General features: G+C 44.2%; 1 protein-coding gene across 5 annotated transcripts in view; it reads right to left on the minus strand.

Moving 5' to 3' along the window:
• Nucleotides 1–284: 284 nt before the first annotated feature.
• usp47 (ubiquitin specific peptidase 47) overlaps nt 285–23,836 on the minus strand; it is a 229,929-nt gene continuing 206,377 nt past the window's right edge. For all 5 annotated transcript variants that reach the window (XM_072272897.1, XM_072272899.1, XM_072272896.1 and 2 more), the window contains 6 exons: nt 20,501–20,616; nt 19,146–19,264; nt 13,198–13,328; nt 12,810–12,857; nt 7,112–7,242; nt 285–1,735 (listed from right to left, as the gene is read on the minus strand). In XM_072272897.1, coding sequence (XP_072128998.1) covers nt 1,561–1,735; nt 7,112–7,242; nt 12,810–12,857; nt 13,198–13,328; nt 19,146–19,264; nt 20,501–20,616 — 720 coding nt within the window. In that variant the 3' untranslated portion in view covers nt 285–1,560. The remainder of the gene's footprint in view (nt 1,736–7,111; nt 7,243–12,809; nt 12,858–13,197; nt 13,329–19,145; nt 19,265–20,500; nt 20,617–23,836) is intronic.

The raw sequence follows: 23,836 nt of genomic DNA on the forward strand, positions 1-23,836 counted from the left end.
TAGGTGGAAAAGATAAAGGACTGAAGGAGGAGGAATCTCAGGAGAGGAGAGTGGCCCACGGAGGAAAGGGAAGGAGGAATCTGAAGGGTCTTCGCCTGAAACTTTGACAATTTATTAATTTCCATCAATGCTGCCTGACTTGCTGAGTTCCTCCAGCATTTTGTATGTGTTATACTCTGACAAAGATAAGCATTGCTTTTCATAAGACATTACAGGCTGGTAAACACTGGTAAAATGAGCACACGGGTAAAAGCAGCCACAAAATGCAAACCTGAGAACTTAAATAGAATGAATCAGTGTTTTATTGGCATGTTACTCATTCGTGACCAGCATTGGGTATGAAAAAATATTCACCAAAATGCATCTTTGATGATCCATTTGAGTCATTAAAAAATGAGAACTTCCGAAAAGTTCTGAGGAAAACCATGGTGGAGGTTTCGTAAGAGGGAGCTTCTAGCTACTAGAGATTCTCAGATGAGTGAGGTGAAGCCAGCCATGAAACAAAAACTGTCCCAACTGCCTCTAGTTGAATAGAATGAAATAAATTCAAACTCTACGAGAAGGACTGCTCCCATTTCTGTCAAGTGAATTAAATACATCATAAAATTAAAATCAATCTATGCAAGATTCACAAACCACTCGAACCATCTGGCACAGGGTCACAAAAGTACAGCAAACATTATTGGAACCAAGGTGGACTTGAGGGATGAAGACCAAAAGAATTAAGAGGCATCAAAATTTTTGATGTCCAAATCGCAACCAGATAAAGAAAACACCTTAAAAAAAAGTTCAAGCAGCCGTTTAGGAGTTCACCGCAGGTGCGGTGTGGCTTGGTATGTGTACCTGAGGCAGTGCTGGGGGAATGGTGGGAGAGGGTAACTCCACCCCAGCCCAGTGAATTATCCGCCAAGCTGTAGCTGACTTCCACGTCACATCGTCCACCCAGCGATATGAGCGCCTGATCCTAGAAATCATGACTTGGAAACCCAAAAAAAAGTTACAATCCTGATTTGCCTCTGACGAGATGCAAAGGCACAGGCCTTTAAATCACAAGCACAGAACTTCAGGCCAAGCAAAAGTCGCTAAGAACACTCATTCATTTGGTTTATCACAGACCTTTTTGTCCGGATGTCATGGCTCCCCATCCCCAAAGCTCTCCCTCCCTATCCCAGATATAGTACGCCTTATTTTAAAATTCACCGATGAGATACGTGCTGAAAATAAATGACAAATTCTTTGGACTGTGCACAGCCTTTATTCAGCTACAGAATCCCGTGTGTGAAGGGGGTCTAGCTTTTCCATTGAGTATGTGCAGAGCCCACATTATACCCTAATTTTCCCTCACGGTTTGCACTTCCTTGACAGGACGATATATGATAGTGCACGACATGATTTGGAGTTGGTTGTCCCCACTCGGTTTCCGATTGGTGGGCAAAAATAGCCAATCAGTGCTGGTGTCATTAGGTAGACCTAATGGTGAATGGGGGCAGCCACAGCAGTGGTGAATCGGTTCTGTTTCCATCGAGCAGAGAGCTGAGCCAGAGTGAACCAGGCCAGGTCTCATTCTTGGCTGGAGTCCTTGCTGGGGCCGCTATCCAGGTAGATTTTCAGTGCTTTCTCCTTGCGGGGAGAGTAGTTCACCCTGTGGCCCGATTTCTGCAGGCGGCTGCTCTCCTTCTTCAACAGGCCACTGCGCTGTTCCTCAGTCATGTCCATCAGCGCCTCAGTCCTGTCCCTGTAACACGGGGCAATTAAAGGGAGAGGAGAGAGCATGTTAGATTACATCTGTGGAAGCTGGGAGACAATAAGAAATAGGAGCAGAATTAGGCCATTTGGCCCATCGAGTCTGCTCCGCCATTCAATCATGGCTGATTAATATATTACCCCCTGCAGCCTCATTTCCTGCTTTCTCCCCGTGACCTTTGACACTCTGACTAATCAAGAACCTATCAACCTCCACTTTAAATATACTCCATGACTTGGCCTCCACAGCGGTCTGTGACAATGAATTCCACAGATTCACCACCTTCCGGCTAAATTAGTTCCTCCTCATCTCTGTTCTAAAGGGATGTTCCTCTATTCTGAGGCTGTGCCCTCTGGTCCTAGACTCCCCCATTATAGGAAACATCCTCAACACATCCACTCTATCTAAGCCTTTTAATATTCGATAGGTTTCAATGAGATCTCCCCTCATTATTCTGAACTCCAGTAAGTACAGGCCCAGAGCTATTTAACACTTCTTGTATTTTAACCCTTTCATTCCTGGGATCACTCTTGTGAACCTCCTCGGGACCCTCTCCAATGACAGCACATCCCTCCTTAGACATCCTTTCCTTCGGAAAGAAGCACGGCTGGTAGTTTGCCTTCCAGGTGCCAGGATCCTGGATGTTTCTGATCACATCCACGATATCCTGAAGTGGGAAGGAGAACTGCCAGAGGTCGTGGTACATATTGCTACCAACGATATAGACAAGAAAAGGGAGGAGATCCTGAAAGCAGACTACAGAAAGTTGAGAAGCAGGACCACAAGGGTAATAATCTCAGGATTACTGCCTGTGCCACGTGACAGTGAGTATAGGAATAGAGTGAGGTGGAGGATAAGTGCGTGGCTGAGGGATTGCAGCAGAGGGCCTGGATTCAGATTTCTGGATCATTGGAACCTCTTTTGGGGCAGGAGTGACCTGTACAAAAAGGACTGGTTGCACTTGAATCCTAGGGGGACCAATATCCTGGCGGGGAGGTTTACTAAGGCTATTGGGGAAGAGTTTAAACTAGGATTGTTGGGGAGTGGGAACAGAACTGAAGAGACAGAGGAAGGGGCTGTTGGCTCACAAATAGAGAAAACTTGAAGAGTGCGAGAGGGAGGATAGACAGGCAATAGAGAAGGGATGTGCTCAGACTGATGGTATGAAATGTGTCTATTTTAATGCAAGGAGTATTACGAACAAAGCAGATGAGCTTAGAGCATGGATCAGTACTTGGAGATATGATGTGGTGGCTATTACAGAGACTTGGATGCTCAGGGGCAGGAATGGTTACTTCGAGTGCCAGACTTTAGATGTTTCAGAAAGGATAGGGAGGGAGGTAAAAGAGGTGGGGGCGTGGCACTGTTGATCAGAGATAGTGTCACGGCTGCAGAAAAGGAGGAAGTCATGGAGAGATTGTCTACGGAATCTCTGTGGGTGAAAGATAGGAACAGGAAGGGGTCAATAACTCTACTGGGTGTTTTTTATAGACCACCCAATAGTAACAGGGACATCGAGGAGCAGATAGGGAGACAGATTCTGGAAAGGTGTAGTAATAACAGGGTTGTCGTGGTGGGAGATTTTAATTTCCCAAATATTGATTGGCATCTCCCTAGAGCAAGGGGTTTAGATGGGGTGGAGTTTGTTAGGTGTGTTCAGGAAGGTTTCCTGACACAATATGCAGATAAGCCTACAAGAGGAGAGGCTGTACTTCATCTGGTATTGGGAAATGAACCTGGTCAGGTGTCAGATCTCTCACTGAGAGAGCATTTTGGACCTAGAAACCTAGAATACTGTAAGGTAGCAGGAAGGAGTTTAAGAATGAAATTAGGAGAGCCAGAAGGGGCCATGAGAAGGCCTTGGTGGACAGGATTAAAGAAAACCCCAAAGCATTCTACAAATATGTGAAGAGCAAGACAATAAGGCGTGAGAAAATAGGACCAATCACATGTGACAGTGGAAAAGTGTGTATGGAACTGGAGGAGATAGCAGAGTGTACCTAATGAGTACTTTGCTTTAGTATTCACTACAGAAAAGGATCTTGGCACTTGTTGGGATGACTTACAGTGGACTGAAAAGCTTGTGCATGTAGATATTAAGAAAGAGAATGTGCTGGAGCTTTTGGAAAGCATCAAACTGGTTAAGTCACCGGGACCGGACGAGATGTACCCCAGGCTACTGTGGGAGGCGAGGAAGGAGATTGCTGAGCCTCTGGCAATGATCTTTGCATCATCAGTGGGGATGGGAGAGGTTCCGTAGGATTGGAGGGTTGCAGATGTCGTTCCCCTCTTCAAGAAAGGGAGTAGAGATAGCCCAGGAAATTATAGACCAGTGAGTCTTTCTTCAGTGGTTGGTAAGTTGCTGGAGAAGATCCTGAGAGGCAGGTTTTAGGAACATTTGGAGAGGCATAATATGATTATGAATAGTCAGCATGGCTTTGTGAAAGGCAGGTCTTGCCTTATGAGCCTGATTGAATTTTTTGAGGATGTGTCATGAACAGAGCAAGCACAATAAGAGAAATAATGTATGAGATCATGAAAAGGCAACGTGACTTCATTGGACATGTGATTAGGAAAGAGGAGTTAGAAAGCACGGTAATTATGGGAAAGATTGAAGGGAAGAAAGCAAGAGGAAGGCAAAGACAAATGATGATGGAGACAGCAGCCAGAGAACTAGAAATGAATACCAATGAATTGATCCACTTGACCCGAAACAGGAGTGTGTGGGCCATGGCAGTCAAAGCTCAAACTGGGCATGGCACCTGATGATGATGATGTGACTAAACACATTGATGAAGGTAGAGTGGTAGATGTAGTGCATATGGAATTCAGCAAGGCATTTGACAAGGTACCTCATGCAAGGCTTATTGAGAAAGTAAGGAGGCATGGGATCCAAGGGGACATTGCTTTGTGGATCCACAACTGACTTGCCCACAGGACGCAAAGCGTGGTTGTAGACGGGTCATATTCTGCATAGAGATTGGTGACCAGTGGTTTGCCTCAGGGATCTGTTCTGGGACCCCTACTCTTCGTGATTTTTATAAATGACCTGGACGAGAAAGTGGAGGGACAGGTTAGTAAATTTGCTAATGACACAAAGGGTGGGGGTGTTGTGGATAGTGTGGAGGGCTGTCAGAGGTTACAACGGGACATTGATAGGATGCAAAACTGGGCTGAGAAGTGACAGATGGAGTTCAACCCAGATAAGTGTGAGGTGGTTCATTTTGGTAGGTCAAATATGATGGCAGAATTTAGTATTAATGGTAAGACTCTTGGCAATGTGGAGGGATCAGAGGGATCTTGGGGGGCCGAGTCCATAGGACGCTCAAAGCTGCTGCACAGGTTGATTCTGTGGTTAAGGAAGCATACGGTGCACTGGCCTTCATCAATCATGGGATTGAGTTCAGGAGCTGAGAGGTAATGTTGCAGCTATATAGGACCCTGGTCAAACCCCACTTGGAGTACTGTGCTCAGTTCTGGTCACCTCACTCCAGGAAGGATGTGGAAACCATAGAAAGGCTGCAGAGGAGATTTATAAGGATGTTGCCTGGATTGGGGAGCATGCCTTATGAGCATAGGTTGAGTGAACTCGGCCTTTTCTCCTTGGAGTGATGGAGAATGAGAGGTGACCTGATAGAGGTGTACAAGATGATAAGAGGCATTGATCGTGTGGATAGTCAGAGACTTTTTCCCAGGGCTGAAATGGCTAACATGAGAGGGTTTAGTTTTAAGGTGCTTGGAAGTAGGTACAGGGGAGATGTCAGGGGTTAGTTGTTTTTTTTTAAACACAGAGAGTGGTGAGTGTGTAGAATGGGCTGCCGGCGACAGTGGTGGAGGCAGATACGATAGGGTCTTTTAAGAGACTCCTAGACAGGTACATGGAGCTCAGAAAAATAGAGGGCTATGGGTAACCCTTGGTAATTTCTAAGGCAAGGACATGTTTGGCAGACCTTTGTGGGCCGAGGAGCCTGTATTGTGCTATAGGTTTTCTATGTTTCTATGTGAAGCCCAAAACTGCTCACAATAGTTCAATGCAGTCTGACTAATACCCTATAAAGCCTCAGCATTACATCCTTCCTTTTGTATTCTAGTCCTCTCAAAATTAATGTTAACATTGCATTTGCCCTCCTTACTACCAATTCAACCCGTAGGTTAGCCTTTGAGGGAATCCTGCACAGGGCCTCCCAAACTGGCATCAGAGATGCACGTCCCTTTGCACCTCCATTTTCTGAATTTTCTCCCAGTTAGGAAAAAATAGTCAACACCTTTGTTCCTTCTACCAAAATGCAGAACTATGCACTTCCCAACACAATATTCCATCTGCCACGTCTTTCTGTGGATTCCTTACTGAGTGGGTAGAGGAAAAAGACAAGGATGTACACCTCCTTGAGGGATCGTAATGCAATATGCATAAGGAATGCAATGCCTCCCCTCCCGCATGAGAGCACACTGGTCCCAACTGGCCTCCTCTCACACCCCATGTGAAACTGGGTGGCACCTCAACGCAATTTGGTCTAAACCCCCTCACACATTGTCTGACGGGGTGGAGAAGGCAGGAGGAAGGTGAAATATTCAAGGGGAACATGAAGGGGAAATCCTTCATTCAGAGGGCAGTGAGAGCGTAGAATGAGCTGCCAGTGGAAGTGGTAGATGCGAACTCGATTTCAATACTTAAGAGAAATCTGCATAGGTACATGGATGGTAGGGGTATGGAGGGCTGTGGTTTAGGACTGGGTTGATAGGAAAAGGTTGAAGAACAGTTCAGCAGGCTGAAGAGGCTGTTTCCGTGCTGTAGCACTCTATAACTCCGATCATCTCCTGAGTATTGACTGATCTATCTATCTACTTAGAGATACAGCACAGAACAGGCCCTTGCGGCCCAATGAGCCCACACAACTGAGCAACCCACCTATTTAACCCTGGTCTAATCTCAGGACAATCACCTACTAACTGGTATGTGCTTGGACTGAGAGAGGAATCTGAAGCACCCAGAGGAAACCCACGTGCTCACAGGAAGAACATCTAAACTTCCTCAACAGAAGACATCATGACATACCCACAGAACTTCAACACCCCAAGCTGTAATAAAGTTACACTAACCACCACAATACCAAGGCACCCTCTAAGTGTTAGATCAGATTGTGATGCCTGGGCCAAATGATGGCACAAGTGAATCACATACAATGGTGAAGCAGTGTGTCCCGGGGAAATAATCATCAGTGTGAGTTGTGTGTGCAGAGGTGAGGTGTTACTGTCTGACACCCCCAGCTTAGAGTGTGTACTGGGGAGTTAATCATCAGCATGAGCTGTGTGTGGAGAAGTTAGTGTCACTGTCTGACTCCCCCAGTACTCAGCGATCTCAGCTACCTGTAGTAGATGACTGCTCCATCATCACAGATGTACAGTGGCCAGACGTTCAGAGTTGTGACTTTCGGATTCCAGTCTAAATCTTGATGTATTTCCAACACCGAAATATCACAGGGAAACGTCCCCCTGCCCTGTGGACATAAGATAACACCATTAATAACTTAGAAACAATGATTCAAGATACTGCACTGTACTCCCATACTGTGAAAAGACTAGATGGGATAGAGTTTGTCAACTGTGTTCAGGGAAGTTTCCTTACTCAGTGCATAGAAGTCCCAATGAGAGAGTGTGAGATATCTGATCTCCTATTAGGGAATGAGACAGAGCAGGTGACAGAAGTTTATGTAGGGGAACATTTTGCTTCTAGTGATCATAATGCCATTAGTTTCAAAGTAGATATGGAAAATGATAGGTCTTATCTGTGGGTTGAGGTTCTAAACTGGAGAAAGGCCAATTTTGATGATATCAGAAAGGATTTGGCAAGTGTGGATTGGGACAGGCTGTTTTCTGGCAAAAGTGTACTTGGAAGGTGGGAGGCCTTCAAAAGTGAAATTTTGAGAGTACAAACACGAAGAATTCTGCAGATGCTGGAAATTCAAGCAACACACATCAAAGTTGCTGGTGAGTGCAGCAGGCCAGGCAGCATCTCTAGGAAGAGGTACAGTTGACGTTTCAGGCCGAGACCCTTCGTCAGGACTAACTGAAAGAAGAGATAGTAAGAGCACTACTAGCTCTTCTTTCAGTTAGTCCTGACGAAGGGTCTCAGCCCGAAACGTCGACTGTACCTCTTCCTAGAGATGCTGCCTGGCCTGCTGCGTTCACCAGCAACTTTGATGTGTTTTGAGAGTACAAAGCTAGAATGTGCCTGTCAGAATAAAACGTAAAGTAGGTTTAGGGAACCTTGGTTTTCAAGTGATATTGAGGCCCTGGTTAAGAAAAAAAAAGGAAGTACATGGCAGGTATCGACAGGTAGGAACAAACGAGGTTCTTGTGGAGTACAAGATATGCAAGGGAACACCTAAGAAAGAACACAGGAGGGCTAAAAGGAGGCATGATGTTGCTCTAGCAGACAAGGAGAAGGAGAATCCCAAGGGATTCTACAGATACGTTAAGACCAAGGGACAAGTTTTGCCCTCTGGAAGATCAGAATGGTAATCCATGTATAGAGCCAAAAAAGATTGGGTGGGGAGGAGATCTTAAATGCATTTTTTGCATCTGTATTTACTCAGGAGATAGACACAGTCAATAGAACTTAAGCAGAAGAGCAGCAAGATCATGGACCATATACAGATTACAGAGGAGGAGGCTCTTGCTGTCTTGAGACAAATTAGGCTGGATAAATCCCCAGTGCTTGTCAAGATGGACCCTTGGACCCTATGGGAGGCAAGTGCAGAAATTGCAGGGGCCGTCGCAGAGATATTTAAATCATTCTTAGCAACAGGTGAGGGACCGGAGGACAGACAATGTTGCTCTGCTGTTTAAGAAAGGCTCTAAAAATAAACTATGAAATTATAGGCCGGTGAGCCTGACATCAGTAGTGGGAAGTTATTGGAAGATCGTCAAAGGGACCGGATATATGAATATTGGATAGACAGGGAATGATTAGGGATAGTCAGCTTGGCTTTGTGCATGACAGGTCATATCTAACAAATCTTATAGAGATTTTTTGAGGAAGTTAGCAGGAAAGTTGATGAAAGCAAAGCAGTGGTTGTTGTCTACACGGACTTTAGTAAGGCATCTGGCAAGGTCCACTTAGGAAGTTGGTCAGGAAGGTTCAGTCACTCAGCATTTAGGATGAGGTAGTAAGTTGGATTACACAATGGCTTTGTGGGAGAAACCGGAGAATGGTAGTAGATGGTTGCCTCTTGGATGGCAGGTTTGTGACTAGTGGAGTGTCACAGGGATTGGTGATGGGTCCGTTGTTGTTGGTCATCTGTATTATCAATTTGGATGATAATGTGGTTAACGGGATCAGCAAATTTGTGGATGACAACAAGATTGGACGTGTCGTGTACACCGAGGAAGACTATCAGAGCTTGCATCGTGATCTGGACCAGCTGGAAAATGGCAGATGAAATTTTAATGCCAACGAGTGTGAGGTGTTGTACTTCAGTAGGACCAACCAGGACCAACAAAGGGATCTGGGAATACAGGTCCACAACTCATTGAAAGAGGCATCACAGGTAAAAAGGGTCATAAAGAAAGCTTTTAGCACATTGGCCTTCATAAATTAATGGATTGAGAACGGGCATTGGGATGTGATGTTGAAATTGTATAAGACATTGGTGATGCCTAAGTTGGAATATTGTGTGCAGTTTTGGTCACCTACTGACAGGAAAGATGTAAGTAAGGTTGAAAGACTAAACAGAAAACTTTACAAGGATCATTTTTTAATTTAGAGATACGCACGGTAACAGGCCCTTCTGGTCCAGTGAGCCCACGCTGCCCAATTACATGCATGTGACCAATTAACTACCTATCCATACAACTTTGGAACGTTGGAGGAAACCAGAGCACCTGGAGAAAACCCACATTGTCATAGGGAGAGACAGGGGTGAGAACTGAACCCTGGTTGCTGCACTGTAAAGGCATTATGCTAACTACTACACTATCATACCGCCACCACCATCCCGCTCCCCTCCCCAAATGGCGTAGGGCAGGAATAGTGTTGGATTCGGGTGTTTTTAAATTCAAAGTTCTTTCGGAAGTCAGGTAAGAGGCACAAAACTTGTTGCTTCACGATCATTTATTATGCGGAAATAAATCAAAGTGGAAATTTATTTCAACGCCCAAAAAATACTGGAGGAACTCAGCAGGCCAGGCAGCATCTATGGAAAAGAGTACATTCAATGTTTCAGGCCGAGACCCTTCAGCAGGCCCAAAACATCGAATGTACTGTTATCCATAGATGCTGCCTGGCCTGCTGAGTTCCTGCAGTATTTTGTGTCTGTTGCTTGGATTAACAGCATCTGCAGATTTTCTCTTGTTTGTGATTGGAAATTTATTTATTTATTGAGATACAGTGCAGAACAAGCCCCTTGAGCTCTTCAAGTCACACCGCCCAGCAATCCCCGGATTTAATACTAGCCTAAACATGGGACAATTTACAATGATCAATTAACTTACCAACTGAAATGTATTTGGACTGTGGGAGGAAACCAGAGCACCTGGAGGAAATCCACGTGGTCACGGGAAGAACACGTAAACTCCTTATAGGCAGCGGCGGGACTTGAACCCAGGCTGCTGGTACTGTAAAGCATTGTGTTAACCACTAGGCTGTAGAGCTGCAAAAGTCTAGTAGCTAAGAACAGAGAGACTAAAAGCTAAAAGATGATGGATCAGCGTGGTTGATAAGGAACATTCCATTCAAATTTGTAGATAAGTTAACCAATCAGATGATACCTAATAACGCAATACCAAGAGAACATTCCAGAATCTCACAAATGTAACCACTAGAGGACACACTGAACAAATGTATATACATACTGCAATCACACACTAAACAGTTACATGTATATAAGTAGTTACATAAAAGACAAGTAATTGCTTAGCTATTAAACAATTAAGCAGTCTAATCCAACAATAATCAGCAAGGTGTAGGTGCTGGAAGTGGTTGGCACTCAGTCAGCAGGAGCATAAACCTGAAAAACAGAATCTGCTCTGCTGATCTGACCTTCTCCTCAGGTCCACATCCCCTGAATCCCTTACTGGCCAAAAAAAATCTCTAATTCACATTTTAATAGATTCAATGGCTACTCTGGATTTCCAGCATCTGCAGAATCTAATGTTTAATAGATTCAATGGTTCAGCCTCTTCAGATCCAATGATCACGGAGATTACTACGAAGCCTCATCCACTCCATAAGACGAAGGAGCAGATTTAGACCATTTAGCCATCCAATCTGTTCTGCTATTCCATCCTGGCTGATTTACTTTCTCTCTCAGCCCTGTTCTGCCTCTTCTCTGTAACCGTTGACAGCCGAAGCTCAAGCTTATCATCCTCTGCTTTAAATATACCCACTGACTTGACCTCTACAGCCATCTTTGACAACGAATTCCCCAGATTCACTACCCTCTATCTAAAGAAGTTCTTCCTCATCTCTGTTCTAAAGGGATATCCTTGTACTGTTGACGCTGTGCCCTTTGGTCCTAAATTCCCCCACTGTAGGAAACATCCACTCTATCTAGGCCTTTCAACATTCAATAGGCTTCAAAGAGATGTCCCCTAATTCTTCTGAACTCCAGCAGGTACAGGCCCAGAGACATCAAACACTCCTCATATATTAACCCTTTCATTCCTGGAAATGTTCTTGCGAGCCTCCTCTGGACCCTCGCAAATATCAGCATTTTTTTTTGGCTAAGGGGTAGCATCTTCAACATTAAGCCCAGCCAGAGTAGGTTTCAATAAAACCACATCTCATTCTTCCGTACTCTGAGTTTAGACCAAGCCTGTAGGTACATACGATGTTCAAACTCGTCTTCATGACTGAGAAAAGACAAACCTGGGCAGTATCAGCTCCATGATAAAGGATATACTTACAGGGTTGTGTGGGAGGGTATCACATGTGGGAATAACCATCAGGTGGGTCCTATAGCCTGTTTAACTATACTGCCTATCACATAAAGGACTCTGCCTGGATTAGACAACATGTCTTATGAGGATAGGTTGAGTGACCTAGGGCTTTTCTCTGGAGCAAAGGAGGAAGGTAGGTGACAATAGAAGTGTACAAGATGGTAAGATGATCAAGTGGACAGCCAGAGACTTCTCCCGAGGATGGAAATGGCCAATACAAGGGGGCATAATATTAAGGCAATTGGATAGGGGGCATATCAGAGGTAGATATTTTACACAGTGACTGGTGAGTGTGTGGAGTGTGCTGCCAGGGGTAGCAGATACACTAGAGACATTTAAGAGTCTTTTAAATAGGCATATGGATGAAAATGGAGCGCTACCTAGGAAGGAAGTGTTAGATTGATCTCGGAGAAGATTAAAGGGCTGAATAGCTGGTACTGTGCTGTAATATTTGAAAGTTAACATCTTAGCTAAATTTTACTTTAAAAACATTCACAGCTTCATAGAAGCAGCCTAATTCACTGAGTGTTTTCAGCATTTCAGGTTTTTTGGGCACCATGACAGCGTAGTGGTTAGCATGTGACACTATTACAGCTCTGGTGTCAGAGTTCAGAGTTTAATTCCTGCTGCTGCCTGAAGGGAGTTTGTACAATCCCCCCTGTGACCACTTGGGTTTCCTCCGGGTGCTATGGTTTCCTCCCAGAGTCCAAAAATGTGCAGGTTAGGTTCACTGGTCATTGTAAATTGTTCTGTGATTAGGCTAGGGTTAATTCAAGGGTTGATGGGCGGCTCAGCTCGAAGGGCCTATTCTGTGTCATATCCCAACAAATTAATAAATAGAGAATACTCAGCACCCCTACCAATGAAGGCAGGCATGTCTACTCTTCCTTTACCACTTCATTCACTTGCGTAACACTTTCGGGAAACAGAGCCGCAATACATTCTATAGTGTTAGCGCTTTTTTTCATTCAAAAGCCATGACTAGGCTAGGATTAAATATGAAGCTGCTGGGTGGCGCAGCTCAGAGAGAAGGAAGGGCCCATTCTGCACTGTTATCTCTAAATAAAATAAAGTAATATTTTATTTCAGATTTGCAGCACTTTAATTTACTCTGAAGATGACTTACCTTAGCAAATTCGATGTTCTCAATGGGAATTTCACTTATTGCGTGTAACTGTTAGAGAGAAAAACAAACCAAACATCAGCCACACCAGCACAGGACGTGTCTCACATACAGTACAATGCCTGGAGGAACTCAGCACGTCAAGCGAGACACTACATAGTGAAATGGCCAGTCAACATTTTGGGGCAAGACCCCTCATCTGGGAGTTCCTCCAGCAGTTCCTGTGTTGCTCCAGGTTCCAGCAATCTTGAAGCTGCCCACCATTTCTACCGTTGACCCCTCAATGAGGATTGGTGTGTGTTCCCTCAACTTCCCCTTCCAGAAGTCCACAATCAATTCAGAACAATTTAGCAAGGAGCACTACAAGGAAATATGACGATAAGTGACCAACCTTCTCCTTCAGTTCTTCCACACTGCTGCTCTCCAGGACAACCTCCTGGAACGAGTCCAGCTTCATCTGTGACGGCCTCCAATGTCTGGTCAACACTGCCAGCTGGGACAGGGACTTCATCTTCTCAGGTTCTGCAAAAAAAGGCCAACACAGTGCTAAAGAATTGGGAAGTGGAGCTTAGTGAAAGCTCTTTAGAAACCCCTGGGTGATGCACTTACCCGGTCTCTCAGCAGTGGCTTCCCCCCAATTAGTAGTACGACCAACCCCCTCACCAATGCCACAGTGCAGCCACCGTGTGCACACCTCACCCTGTTCTGGTGACTGTTATGTAGATTCAGATCAATTTATCACATGTACATTGAGACATGCAGTGAAATGTCTCATTTGTGTTAATAATCAATACAAACAAAGGTGCGCTAGGGGCAGCTTGCAAGTGTCACCACACATTCCAATGCCAACATAGAACAGTATAGCAGAGTACAGGTCCTTTGGCCTACATTGCTGTGTTGACCTATAATTACTCAAAGATCAATCTAACCCTGCCCTCCCACATAGCACTCCATTTTTCTATCATCCGTGCGGTTAAGAGTTTCTTAAGTGTCCTTACTGTATCTGCCTGTACCACCAATCCTGGCAACACGTTCCACACACCCACCAATCTCTGTATAAAACAACCTACCTCCGAATTTCCCTCATATTTTCCTCCAATCATCTTAAAGTTCTGCCTCCTTGTATTAGCCATTTCGCCCTTACAAAAAGTCTCTGGCTATCCGCTTGATCTATGCCCCTTATCATCTTGTACACTTCTATCAAAACCATCTCTCATCCTTCTTAGCTCCAAAGAGAGAAGTCATAGCTTGCTCACCCTTTCCAACAAGGCTGGCTCTCTAGTCCAGACAGCACTGTGGTAAATCTCCTCTGTACCCTCTCTAAAGCTTCAAAATCCTTCCTATAACAAGGTGACCAGAACCGAACACAACAGCAGGCCCACAATGTTCCGCACAACAACACAAGCAGCAACAACAGCCAATCAATTCCGTATCCTCTCTCCCACCCACCTTCTCACACAGACAGGCCTCAAGAGCAAAAGAAAATATAATCAGGCCTCTCAGCCCTTTAAGGCTATTCCAGCATTCAATATCATGGCTGATCTGCCCCAGGAATCCCCAATGAAAGTACCCCAGTTTGCTTTTCCCTCTTCTTTCAGAACTTTATGTGCTTCCTCTTGAGATACCCCAACGATCCGGCCTCCACAATTCCCCACCCCCACCAAGGTAGAGAATACCAGAGTTATGGGGACATCACGTTAGTATAGCCATTCGCAATGCCAGCGACACGGGATCAATTCCACTGCTGTCTGCAAGAGTTTGTACATTCTCCCTGTGACTACTTGGGATTCTCTGGGTACTCCCAATTTTCTCCCACATTTAAAGAGGTATGGGTTAGGGTTAGAGTTGTGGGTATGCTATGTTGGTGCCAGAAGCATACCGACACTTGTGGACTACCCCAGCACATAATTGGACTGTGTTGGTCATTGACATCAACATGCTTTTCACTGTACGTCTCAATGCAGATGTGATTAATATAGCTTTCAATTCACTAATCCCTCTGCAAGAAGTCTTTGCATCTCTCAGCTTTAAATCCCACCTTCTAATTTTATAGTTCCATTCCTCCAATCTCCAACTCGTGGAAACATCTCAGCATCAATTCTCTCTGTCTCCTCAGGATCTTACATTTCAGTATAGTCAACCCTCATTCTGCTGAAATCCAAAGGAGACCGGTCTAATCTTAGTTATGGATGATGGTACAGCTTTCTCACTCAACAATGACACTGGTAAATGACTAATGGATTGCCAGTATACCCCCTTTTACATAACGGGATGAAACGGCACAGTATCCCAGGTTTGTCCTCATTAATTCCCAGTACACATGTGACAATGCCTCCTTACTTCTACAATCCAACTCTCTGGTAAAAAAGGATTAATAAAAACTGAGACAATCACCGGGGTCTCCCTGCCCACCATTTGTGACATTTACCAGGACCGCTGTATACACTCATCCCACAATCTCTCTGACCCACTACCATCAGGAAAGAGTTAGAGAAGGAGAAGGACCAGGACCAGTCCTAGTCCAGCCAGACTGGGTAACAGCTTCTTCCCTCAGGCTGTAAATCTAACAAATACACTGCCACCACGAAGGTCTCATCACTAGCTCAGCAAGCTGTTTAACATATGTTTTAGTGTTTACCCCTGCTGCGAAAGACATGCAGTTTGAATCATATTTTATCAGCTTATTTGTAGTAATATTTTGGTTTACGTGCTCTGTATGATATATTTTGTGTGGTGCACTGTGATCCGGAGGATTGTTGTTCCGTACAGTTGTATATATGTATTGTGGGTGTACCGTGGTCCAGAGGATCGTTGTTTCATACAGTTGTATAAGTACAGTCAGATGACAATAACTTGAATGTGCCTTCTGCCTTCCTGACCTCTTATTGTGCCTGCCTGCTTATTCCATGATTCATGCAATGGAACACACGAATGACTCTGCACACTCTCTCTCTCTCTCCATTTAGATAGTCCATCTTTCGATTCCTCTTGCTGATTCCTGCATCTCACATTTTCTCCACATTAAGCTCCATTTGCCACACTATTGGCTGGGTGGGTTGTGTCCTTGATTATCCTGGCATCATGTCTCCAGAATGACAAAAACAGGCACAGGAGGAGGAGAGAGGAAGAGACAAAGGAGCAGAGAAATGCACATCTCCAAGATCAGAGACAAAGAATAAACAGCAGAAGAGATTAAAAGATGGCGGATGTAAGGACTGCACATCTCCAGAATGACAACGAGAGGCACAAGGGTGGCAGATCAACCAGAAATGATCCCATCAAAAGTGTCCTTCGTTAAATGAAGAGGAGCTATATTTGCCTTGCTACACATCATTCTTCTTTAATAAAATGAGGTTTTCTTCTTCAATTTCCAAAGCAAAGCGATACCAATAGCATTCAGGAAAATTTAATGTTCATTCTGGTCACATCAGACTGCACTACCCTTCTCTCAAAGGGTGCCCCAATGGGTCACTCTGCTGTCTAGTAACCCTTAATTCCCTTACTTTGTAAAATCCTATCTAACTGTTTCTTAAATATATTTAGTGAAGAAGCCTCAACTGCTTCCCGGGACAGAGAATTCCACAGATTCACCACTCTCTGGGAAAAATAGTCTCTCCTCATCTCCATCCTAAATCTTCTCCTCTGAATCTTGAGTTCTAGTCTTACTACCAATGGAAGCAACTTTCCTACTTCTATCTTATCTATCCCTTTCAAAATTTTGTGTATTTCTATAAGATCCCCTCTCATTCTTCTGAACTCCAGAGAGTGTAGTCCCAGGTGACTCAATCTCGCCTCGTAGGTTAACCTCTTCATATCTGGAATCAACCTGATGAACCTCCTCTGCACTGCCTCCAAAGCCAGTATATCCTTCCTCAAATATGGAGACCAGAACTGCACACAGTACTCCAGGTGCGGCCTCACCGGTACTCTGTATAGTTGCAGCATGACCTCCCTGCTTTTGAATTCAATCCCTCTTTTACTAAAGGGTAATTAATATACAGTAATGTGCAAAGGTCTTAGGCACACACAATATAAATATAGATAGCTAGGGTGCCTAAGACTTTTGCACAATACTGTAGCAACTTTATGTACTGCTGCCGCAAAAAAAAAAACAAAGGATGTAAAAAAGGACGTAGGCAAAAGATAGGCAACTATAGGCCAGTTAGCTTAACATCTGTAGTCGGGAAAATGCTTGAAGTTGTCATTAAGGAAGAAATAACGAAACATTTAGAAAGGAGTGGTTCCATTAGACAGACGCAGCATGGATTCAGAAAGGGTAGGTCCTGTTTGACAGACTTACGGGAGTTCTTTGAGGACATGAGTGCAGTAGATAGAGGGGAACAGGTGGATGTCGTATACTTGGATTTTCAGAAGGCGTTCGATAAGGTGCTGCACAAGAGACTTATAAATAAGATACAGATGCATGGAGTCGGAGGAAGTGTATTGGCATGGATAGTGGATTGGCTAACCAATAGAAGGCAGAGAGTTGGTACAAATGGGTGCTTCTCCAGTTGGCAGTCAGTGGTGAGTCGGGTGCCGCAGGGGTCGGTGCTGGGCCCGCAGTTGTTTACCATTTACATTGATGATTTGGAAGAGGGGACTGAGTGTAGCGTAGCAAAATTTGCTGATGACACTCAACTGAGTGGAAAAGCAAATTGTACAGAGGATGTGGAGAGTCTGCAGAGGGATATAGATAGGTTAAGTGAGTGGGCCAAGGTCTGGCAAATGGAATACAACATTGGTAAATGCGAGATCATCCACTTTGGAAGGAATAATAGAAGAGCAGATTATTATTTAAATGGTGAAAGATTGCAACATGCTGTTGTGCAGAGGGACTTGTGAGTGCTTGTTCATGAATGGCAAAAAATTGGCTTGCAGGTACAACAGGTTATTAAGGAGGCAAACGGAATGTTGGCCTTCATTGCTAGAGGGATTGCATTCAAGAGCAGGGAGGTCATGCTGCAACTATACAGGGTACAGGTGAGGCTGCACCTAGAGAACTGTGTACAGTTATGGTCCCAATACTTGAGGAAGGATATATTGGCTTTGGAGGCAGTGCAGAGGAGGTTCACAAGGTTGATTCCAGGGATGAAAGGGTTAACCTATGAGGAGAGATTGAGTCGCATGGGACTATACTCTCTGGAATTCAGAAAAATCAGAGGGGATCTTATAGAAACATACAACATTTTGAAAGGGATAGATAAGATAGAAGTAGGAAAGTTGTTTCCATTGGTAGGTGAGACTAGAATTAGGGGACATTGCCTCAAGATTCAGGGGAGAAGATTTAGGACGGAGATGAGGAGAGACTGTTTTCCCCAGAGAGTGGTGAATCTGTGGAATTCTCTGCGCAGGAAGCAGTTGAGGCTTCTTCACTAAATATATTTAAGATACAGTTAGATAGGTTTTTACATTGTAGGGGAATTAAGGGTTATGGGGAAAAGGCAGGTAGATGGAGCAGAGTTTACAGACAGATCAGCCATGATCCTACTGAATGGCGGGGCAGGCTCGATGGGCCGGATGGCCTACTCCTGCTCCTATTTGTTATGTTCTTATGTTATGTTCAAATTTCATGACATGTGTGAGTGATGATACACCTGATTCTGATAGGGGTCTCTGTTGTGGACTGAAAATTGGAAAGGGTCAGGGAGAGGGAAATCATTGTTGCGAAAAGGGGAAGGGAGAGGGAATGATGAATAAACCCGTTGTTTGGAATGAAATGACCTTGCCTGGTGTCACAGGGGTGAGTGTGTCTGCACTCCTGCCACTGTCACCCCCCCCCCCCCATCCTGTGGCACTCCTCTGCCACCCTCACCACTCCCAACATCCTCTGCTCCTCTGCTCCCACCACATTTACAAACTTGCTCTCTGCTCCACAATGACAAATACAGTACTATGTACCCTAGCTATATCTATGTGTCCAAGACTTTTGCATAGGGCTGTATTTGATCTCACCAATATTTAAACAGAGCTAACAATCTACAGAAATACTCCCCAAGTCTCCTGCCCTGCATTAAACTGTGTTTCCCCAAACTGACCCATACTAATTTAATTGGTACAGCACAACATTGTGGGTTAAAGGGCGTGTTTCTGTGCTGTACCCTTCTATGTTCTAAGGGCTTCTTGTCCTTACATGTTAATTTAAAATTCATATTCAGTCTTACTGAGTCCCAACATGAACTCCTCCAATGACTCTTCAGTTCAGTAGCTTCCTGTCCTCCTGTACAGTGGCCTTTTGCCTCATTGCTGGTGGATACACTTTCAGATGCATCAGATCTAGAATATCCTTCCCAAGGAAGATTGCCATTAAAATCTAGAATGTCTTTCTCTGAGGAAGCTTACCATTAAGTGCCTCGAGGAAAACCTCCCAGTTGCTCGAGATGTTAATGTCATTCTCGTAGACGTGGTAGTCTAGAAAGATTGTTCCAGGGTTCTTCCAAGTCTTCTTCCTGAGCCTAAACCTGTCACACGTGATGAGAAATTGTCAATCAATGTACCACAGGAAGGTGCAGTAATGTACAAATGGACTAACATCATGAAGGATCCCACCCACCTTGCCCGTTGACCGTTTGTCTCAGTCCCATCAGAAAGCATCCACACCAGGACCACCAGACTCAAAGAGTAAAGCTGATCAACACCTCCACCAACTAACCCACCTCTCCACACCCCCAACCACCACTACTTCATTATTTCCTGTTAGTCACCTTTTGTATAGATACCCCTGTGCCCGGCGTCACTTTATGGACAGACAATCAATCTGTGAATACAAGTTATCTTATGTATTTATATTTATTGTATTTTTTATTATTGTGTTCTTTATCTTACTGTGTTTTTTTTAGCCGCATCGGATCCGGAGAAACAATTATTTTGTTTTTCTTTACACTTGTGTATGAAAACTGTATTGAACAATCTTGAAATCATTAAATTAGTTACAAACTGCTGCAATTTTTGACAGTCACTATTCATCCACCAGTTCCTGAACCATACTCCATGAAGCTTCAAGTTCCTGGGTGTCAACATCTCTGAAGATCTATCCTGGGCCCATTACACTATAAATAAGATACACCAGCAGCTATATTTCATTTGGAGTTGGCAGAGATTTGGTACGTCACCAAAGACTGTAACAAATTTCTATAGATGTACTGAGGAGAGCATTCTAAATGGCTCCAGTTTCCTTCCACATTCCAAAGGTGCACAAATTAGAGTTAGCGAGTTGTGGATATGTTACGTTGGTGCTGGAAACATGGTGACACTCACGGATAGCCTCCAGCACATCCTCGGACTGTGTTGGTCGTTGATGCTAAACCAGGTGAGGGCCACAAGCAAGATTCATACCCTGGTGAGATAGGGACATGCCTGTCCTAGCAGGTGAAATCAGCTCTGGCGGACTGTGCAATGAGATCCGACAGCCAGGAAGACAGTTCTGCAATGTTCCGTGGAGAGGAAAGGGCATGATGAGGCACAGAGGAGTGATAGTCATCCACTGCAACCAAGGAAGGCCCCAGTTTGTGTCGACTACTTGTACCACCGGATCTGGACGTCTGAAATCAAGAGAGTGGGACCGTCCCAGTGCAATAGCTTTTCCATTTTAAGAGCTCTCCCGCACAAGTATCCTGTCATTGCTGGATACGACAGAGCACCTCAGTGGTTTAGAAACAGACACCCAGTGCTTTGTTACGTTTCACTTAATTTCTTACCTGTCGATGCTGAGATCCAGGCCACACTGCTCTCTCAGCTGCGGCAGAAGTTCCTCCTTTGATTGACGCACTGTCATGCCTTTAGCAAACACAGCATCGAGGAGAAATTTACAAGGCTGTAATATAAGAACAAATATATAGTATATGCAAAACAATCTTTGATGGAAACATCATTCTGGTTTGAAATTTATTAAAGACTAAACATGCTTGTCTGAACCAAACTCTTATTATCTCCGGTCATAAAGGTACATCAGAATATTGGCCTCATTTCCCGAAGAAACTAGACTTTTCAAATGTATTTATTCAGGCAAAATGGGTGAAATATTTGCTGCCCATCCCAAGTTGTCCAGAAACATTGATCCAACCATAAAGTAGAAAATGAGTGAATTACAGATAGAAAGGGAAAGGTTGAATAGTTTAGGACTATATTCCCTGGTGCATAGGAGAATGAGGGGAAATTTAATAGAGGCACAGTGCCTATAAAAAGAATTCACTCCCCTTGGAAGATTTCATGTTTTATTATTTTACAACATTGAATCACAGTAGGTTTAATTTGGCTTTTTTTTTTGACACTGATCAACAGAAAAAGACTCTTTCATGTCAAGTGAAACAGATCTCTACAAACAAAAAACACAAAATTACTGATTGCTTAAGTATTCACCCCCTTTAATAAGACACACCAAATCATCACTGGTGCAGCCAACTGGTTTTCGAAGTCACATAATTAGTTAAATGGAGACCTGTGTGCAGTCAAGGTGTTTGAATTGACTGTAGTAAAAATACATCTGTATCTGGAAGGTCCAACTGCTGCTGAGTCAGTATCCTGGCAAAAACGACACCACAAAGACAAAAGAACTCTCCAAGCAACTCCGTGAAAAGGTTATTGAAAAGCACATCAGGAGATGGATACAAGAAAACTTCCAAGTCACTGAACATCCCTTGGAGTACAGTTAAGTCAATCATCAAGAAATGGAAAGAATATGGCACAGCTGTAAATCTGCCTAGAGCAGACTGTCCTCAAAAACAGCATGATCGTGCAAGAAGGGGACTAGTGAGGGAGGCCACCATGAGACCTCCGACAACTCCAGAGCAGTTTCAAGCTTCAATGGCTGAGATGGGAGAAAATGCACATACAACTGTTGCCCGGGTGCTTCACCAGTCATAGCTTCATGGGAGAATGGCAAGGAGAAAGCCATCTCAGCTAGTGTTTGCCAGAAGGCATGCGGAGACTCTGGTCACTTAGAAGGTTGTTCTAAGATCTGATGGAGCCAAAATTGAGCTTTTTGGCCATAAGACTATGTTTATGTAAGCCAAACACTACACATCATCAAAAAGACACTATCCCTTCCATGAAGCATAGTGGTGGCTGCATCGTGCTGTGGGGATACTTCACCACAGCAGGCCCTGGAAGAGTTGTGAAGGTAGAGGGTACAAGGAATGCAGCAAAATACAGGGAAATCCTGGAGGAAAACCTGATGCATTTTGCAAGAGAACGGTGACTTGGGAGAAGATTTGTTTCCCAGCAAGACAACGACTCCAATGTAAAGCCAAGTCTACGCACGATCGGCTTAAAAACAAAGTCAATGTCCTGGAGTGGCCAAACCAGAGTCCAGACCTCAATCCAATTGAGAATTTGTGGCTGGAAATCTGACAGAGCTTGAGCAGTTTGTGAAGAAGAATGGGAAAAAACTGGTGTCCAGATGTGTAAAGCTGATAGAGACCTATCCACACAGACTCAAGGCTATAATTACTGCCAAAGGTATATCTTCCAATTGCTGACATGAAGGGGTGAATACTTACACAATCAGCTAATTTGTGTTTAATGACTGTAATAAATTTAGACCAATTTGTAGAAATTTGTTTTCACTTTGACACAAGAGTCTCTTCTGTTAATCAGTGTTAAAAAAGCCAAATTAAATCCACTGTGATTCAATGTAGCAAAATAATAAAACATAAAAACTTCCAAGGGAGGGGTGAATACTTTTTATAGGCACGGGAAACAAAATTACAAAGGGCATAGATAGGTAAAAGCAAGTAGGATTTTTCCACTGAGGTTGGGTGAGACTGGAACTAGAGGTCATAGGTTAAGTTTGAAAGGTGAAATATTTAAGGGGAATATAATGGGGTACTTTTCTCAGGGTGGCAAGAGTGAGCGGAAGTGGTGCATGCGGACTTGAATGCAACATTTAAGAGAAGTTTGGGTAAGTACATAGATGGGAGAGGTATGAAGGGCTATGGTCCACATCGATGGGACTCGGCAGAATAACAGATCGGCACAGACTAGACAGGCTGAAGGGCCTGTTTCTGAGTAAAACCGAAGCTTTTAGAAAAAATATTAAAGCCAGCTGCTGCCCATCATTTCACTATTTACATGAAGGTTGACATAGTTGCTCATTTAAGACCCCAGCTGATCACTAGGCCGCCGTGGATCCACCAATGGATCCACTTATGGATTCACTTTTAAGGGCTCTACAACCCAGGGTAGTGAATCTGTGGAATTCACTGCACAGACGGCTATGGAGGCAGTGATTGATAGGTTCTTGATTAATCAGGGTGTCAAGGGTTACAAGAAGGCAGGAGAATGGGGTTGAGAGGGAAAATAAAACAGCCATGATGGAATGGCAGAGGAGACTAATGATGATGACATCGACTCAGGCCTGAGAGGCCAGCATCAGGCATTTTCATGCCTTACAAGGCGCGGAACAAGAGACTGTGTGGCGCGCCACTCCTCACCAGACATTTCGCAGTACAGTGTTTTTCTTTATTTTACGAGGTTGAGTTGCGAGCTCAACATTCAACCCGGCACGGATGGAAAGCGTACTCAGGAACAGCCCGACTGGATTCGAACCCGGGAACCTCCGCCCTGGAGTCCGGCGCTGATGTCACTGCGCCACCAGCCGACCACTAGCCGAGGAGACTAGATGGGCTGAGTCACCTCCTATTTCTTAAGGCCTTATGTTCTCAGTATTATTTGCTTATTTATTGTTTTGTATTTGCAGTTTGTCTTCTTTTGCACATTGGTTGTTTGTCAGTCTTTGTGTAGTTTTCCCACTGACTTTATTGTATTTCTTTGTTCTACTGCAAATGCCTGCAAGAAAATGAATCTCAGGTGACCTATATGTACTATGATAATAAATGTACCTATGTCACACAGATTCAAAGTAAATTGAATGTGGAAGAGTCTGCTCAGTAAAATGTCTGTGAAGTGCAGAGGGTAATTTGTTACCCCTCCCTGTTACTCCCATGCTTCTTCCAACCTCTGCATAACAGCAAACTGACCATATTCCTTTCCCCAAGCATGAAGACTAATCAACACTCCACCCACTAACCCACCCC

Source organism: Mobula birostris, chromosome 11 (assembly GCF_030028105.1).
Source record: "Mobula birostris isolate sMobBir1 chromosome 11, sMobBir1.hap1, whole genome shotgun sequence".
NCBI lineage: Eukaryota > Metazoa > Chordata > Chondrichthyes > Myliobatiformes > Myliobatidae > Mobula > Mobula birostris.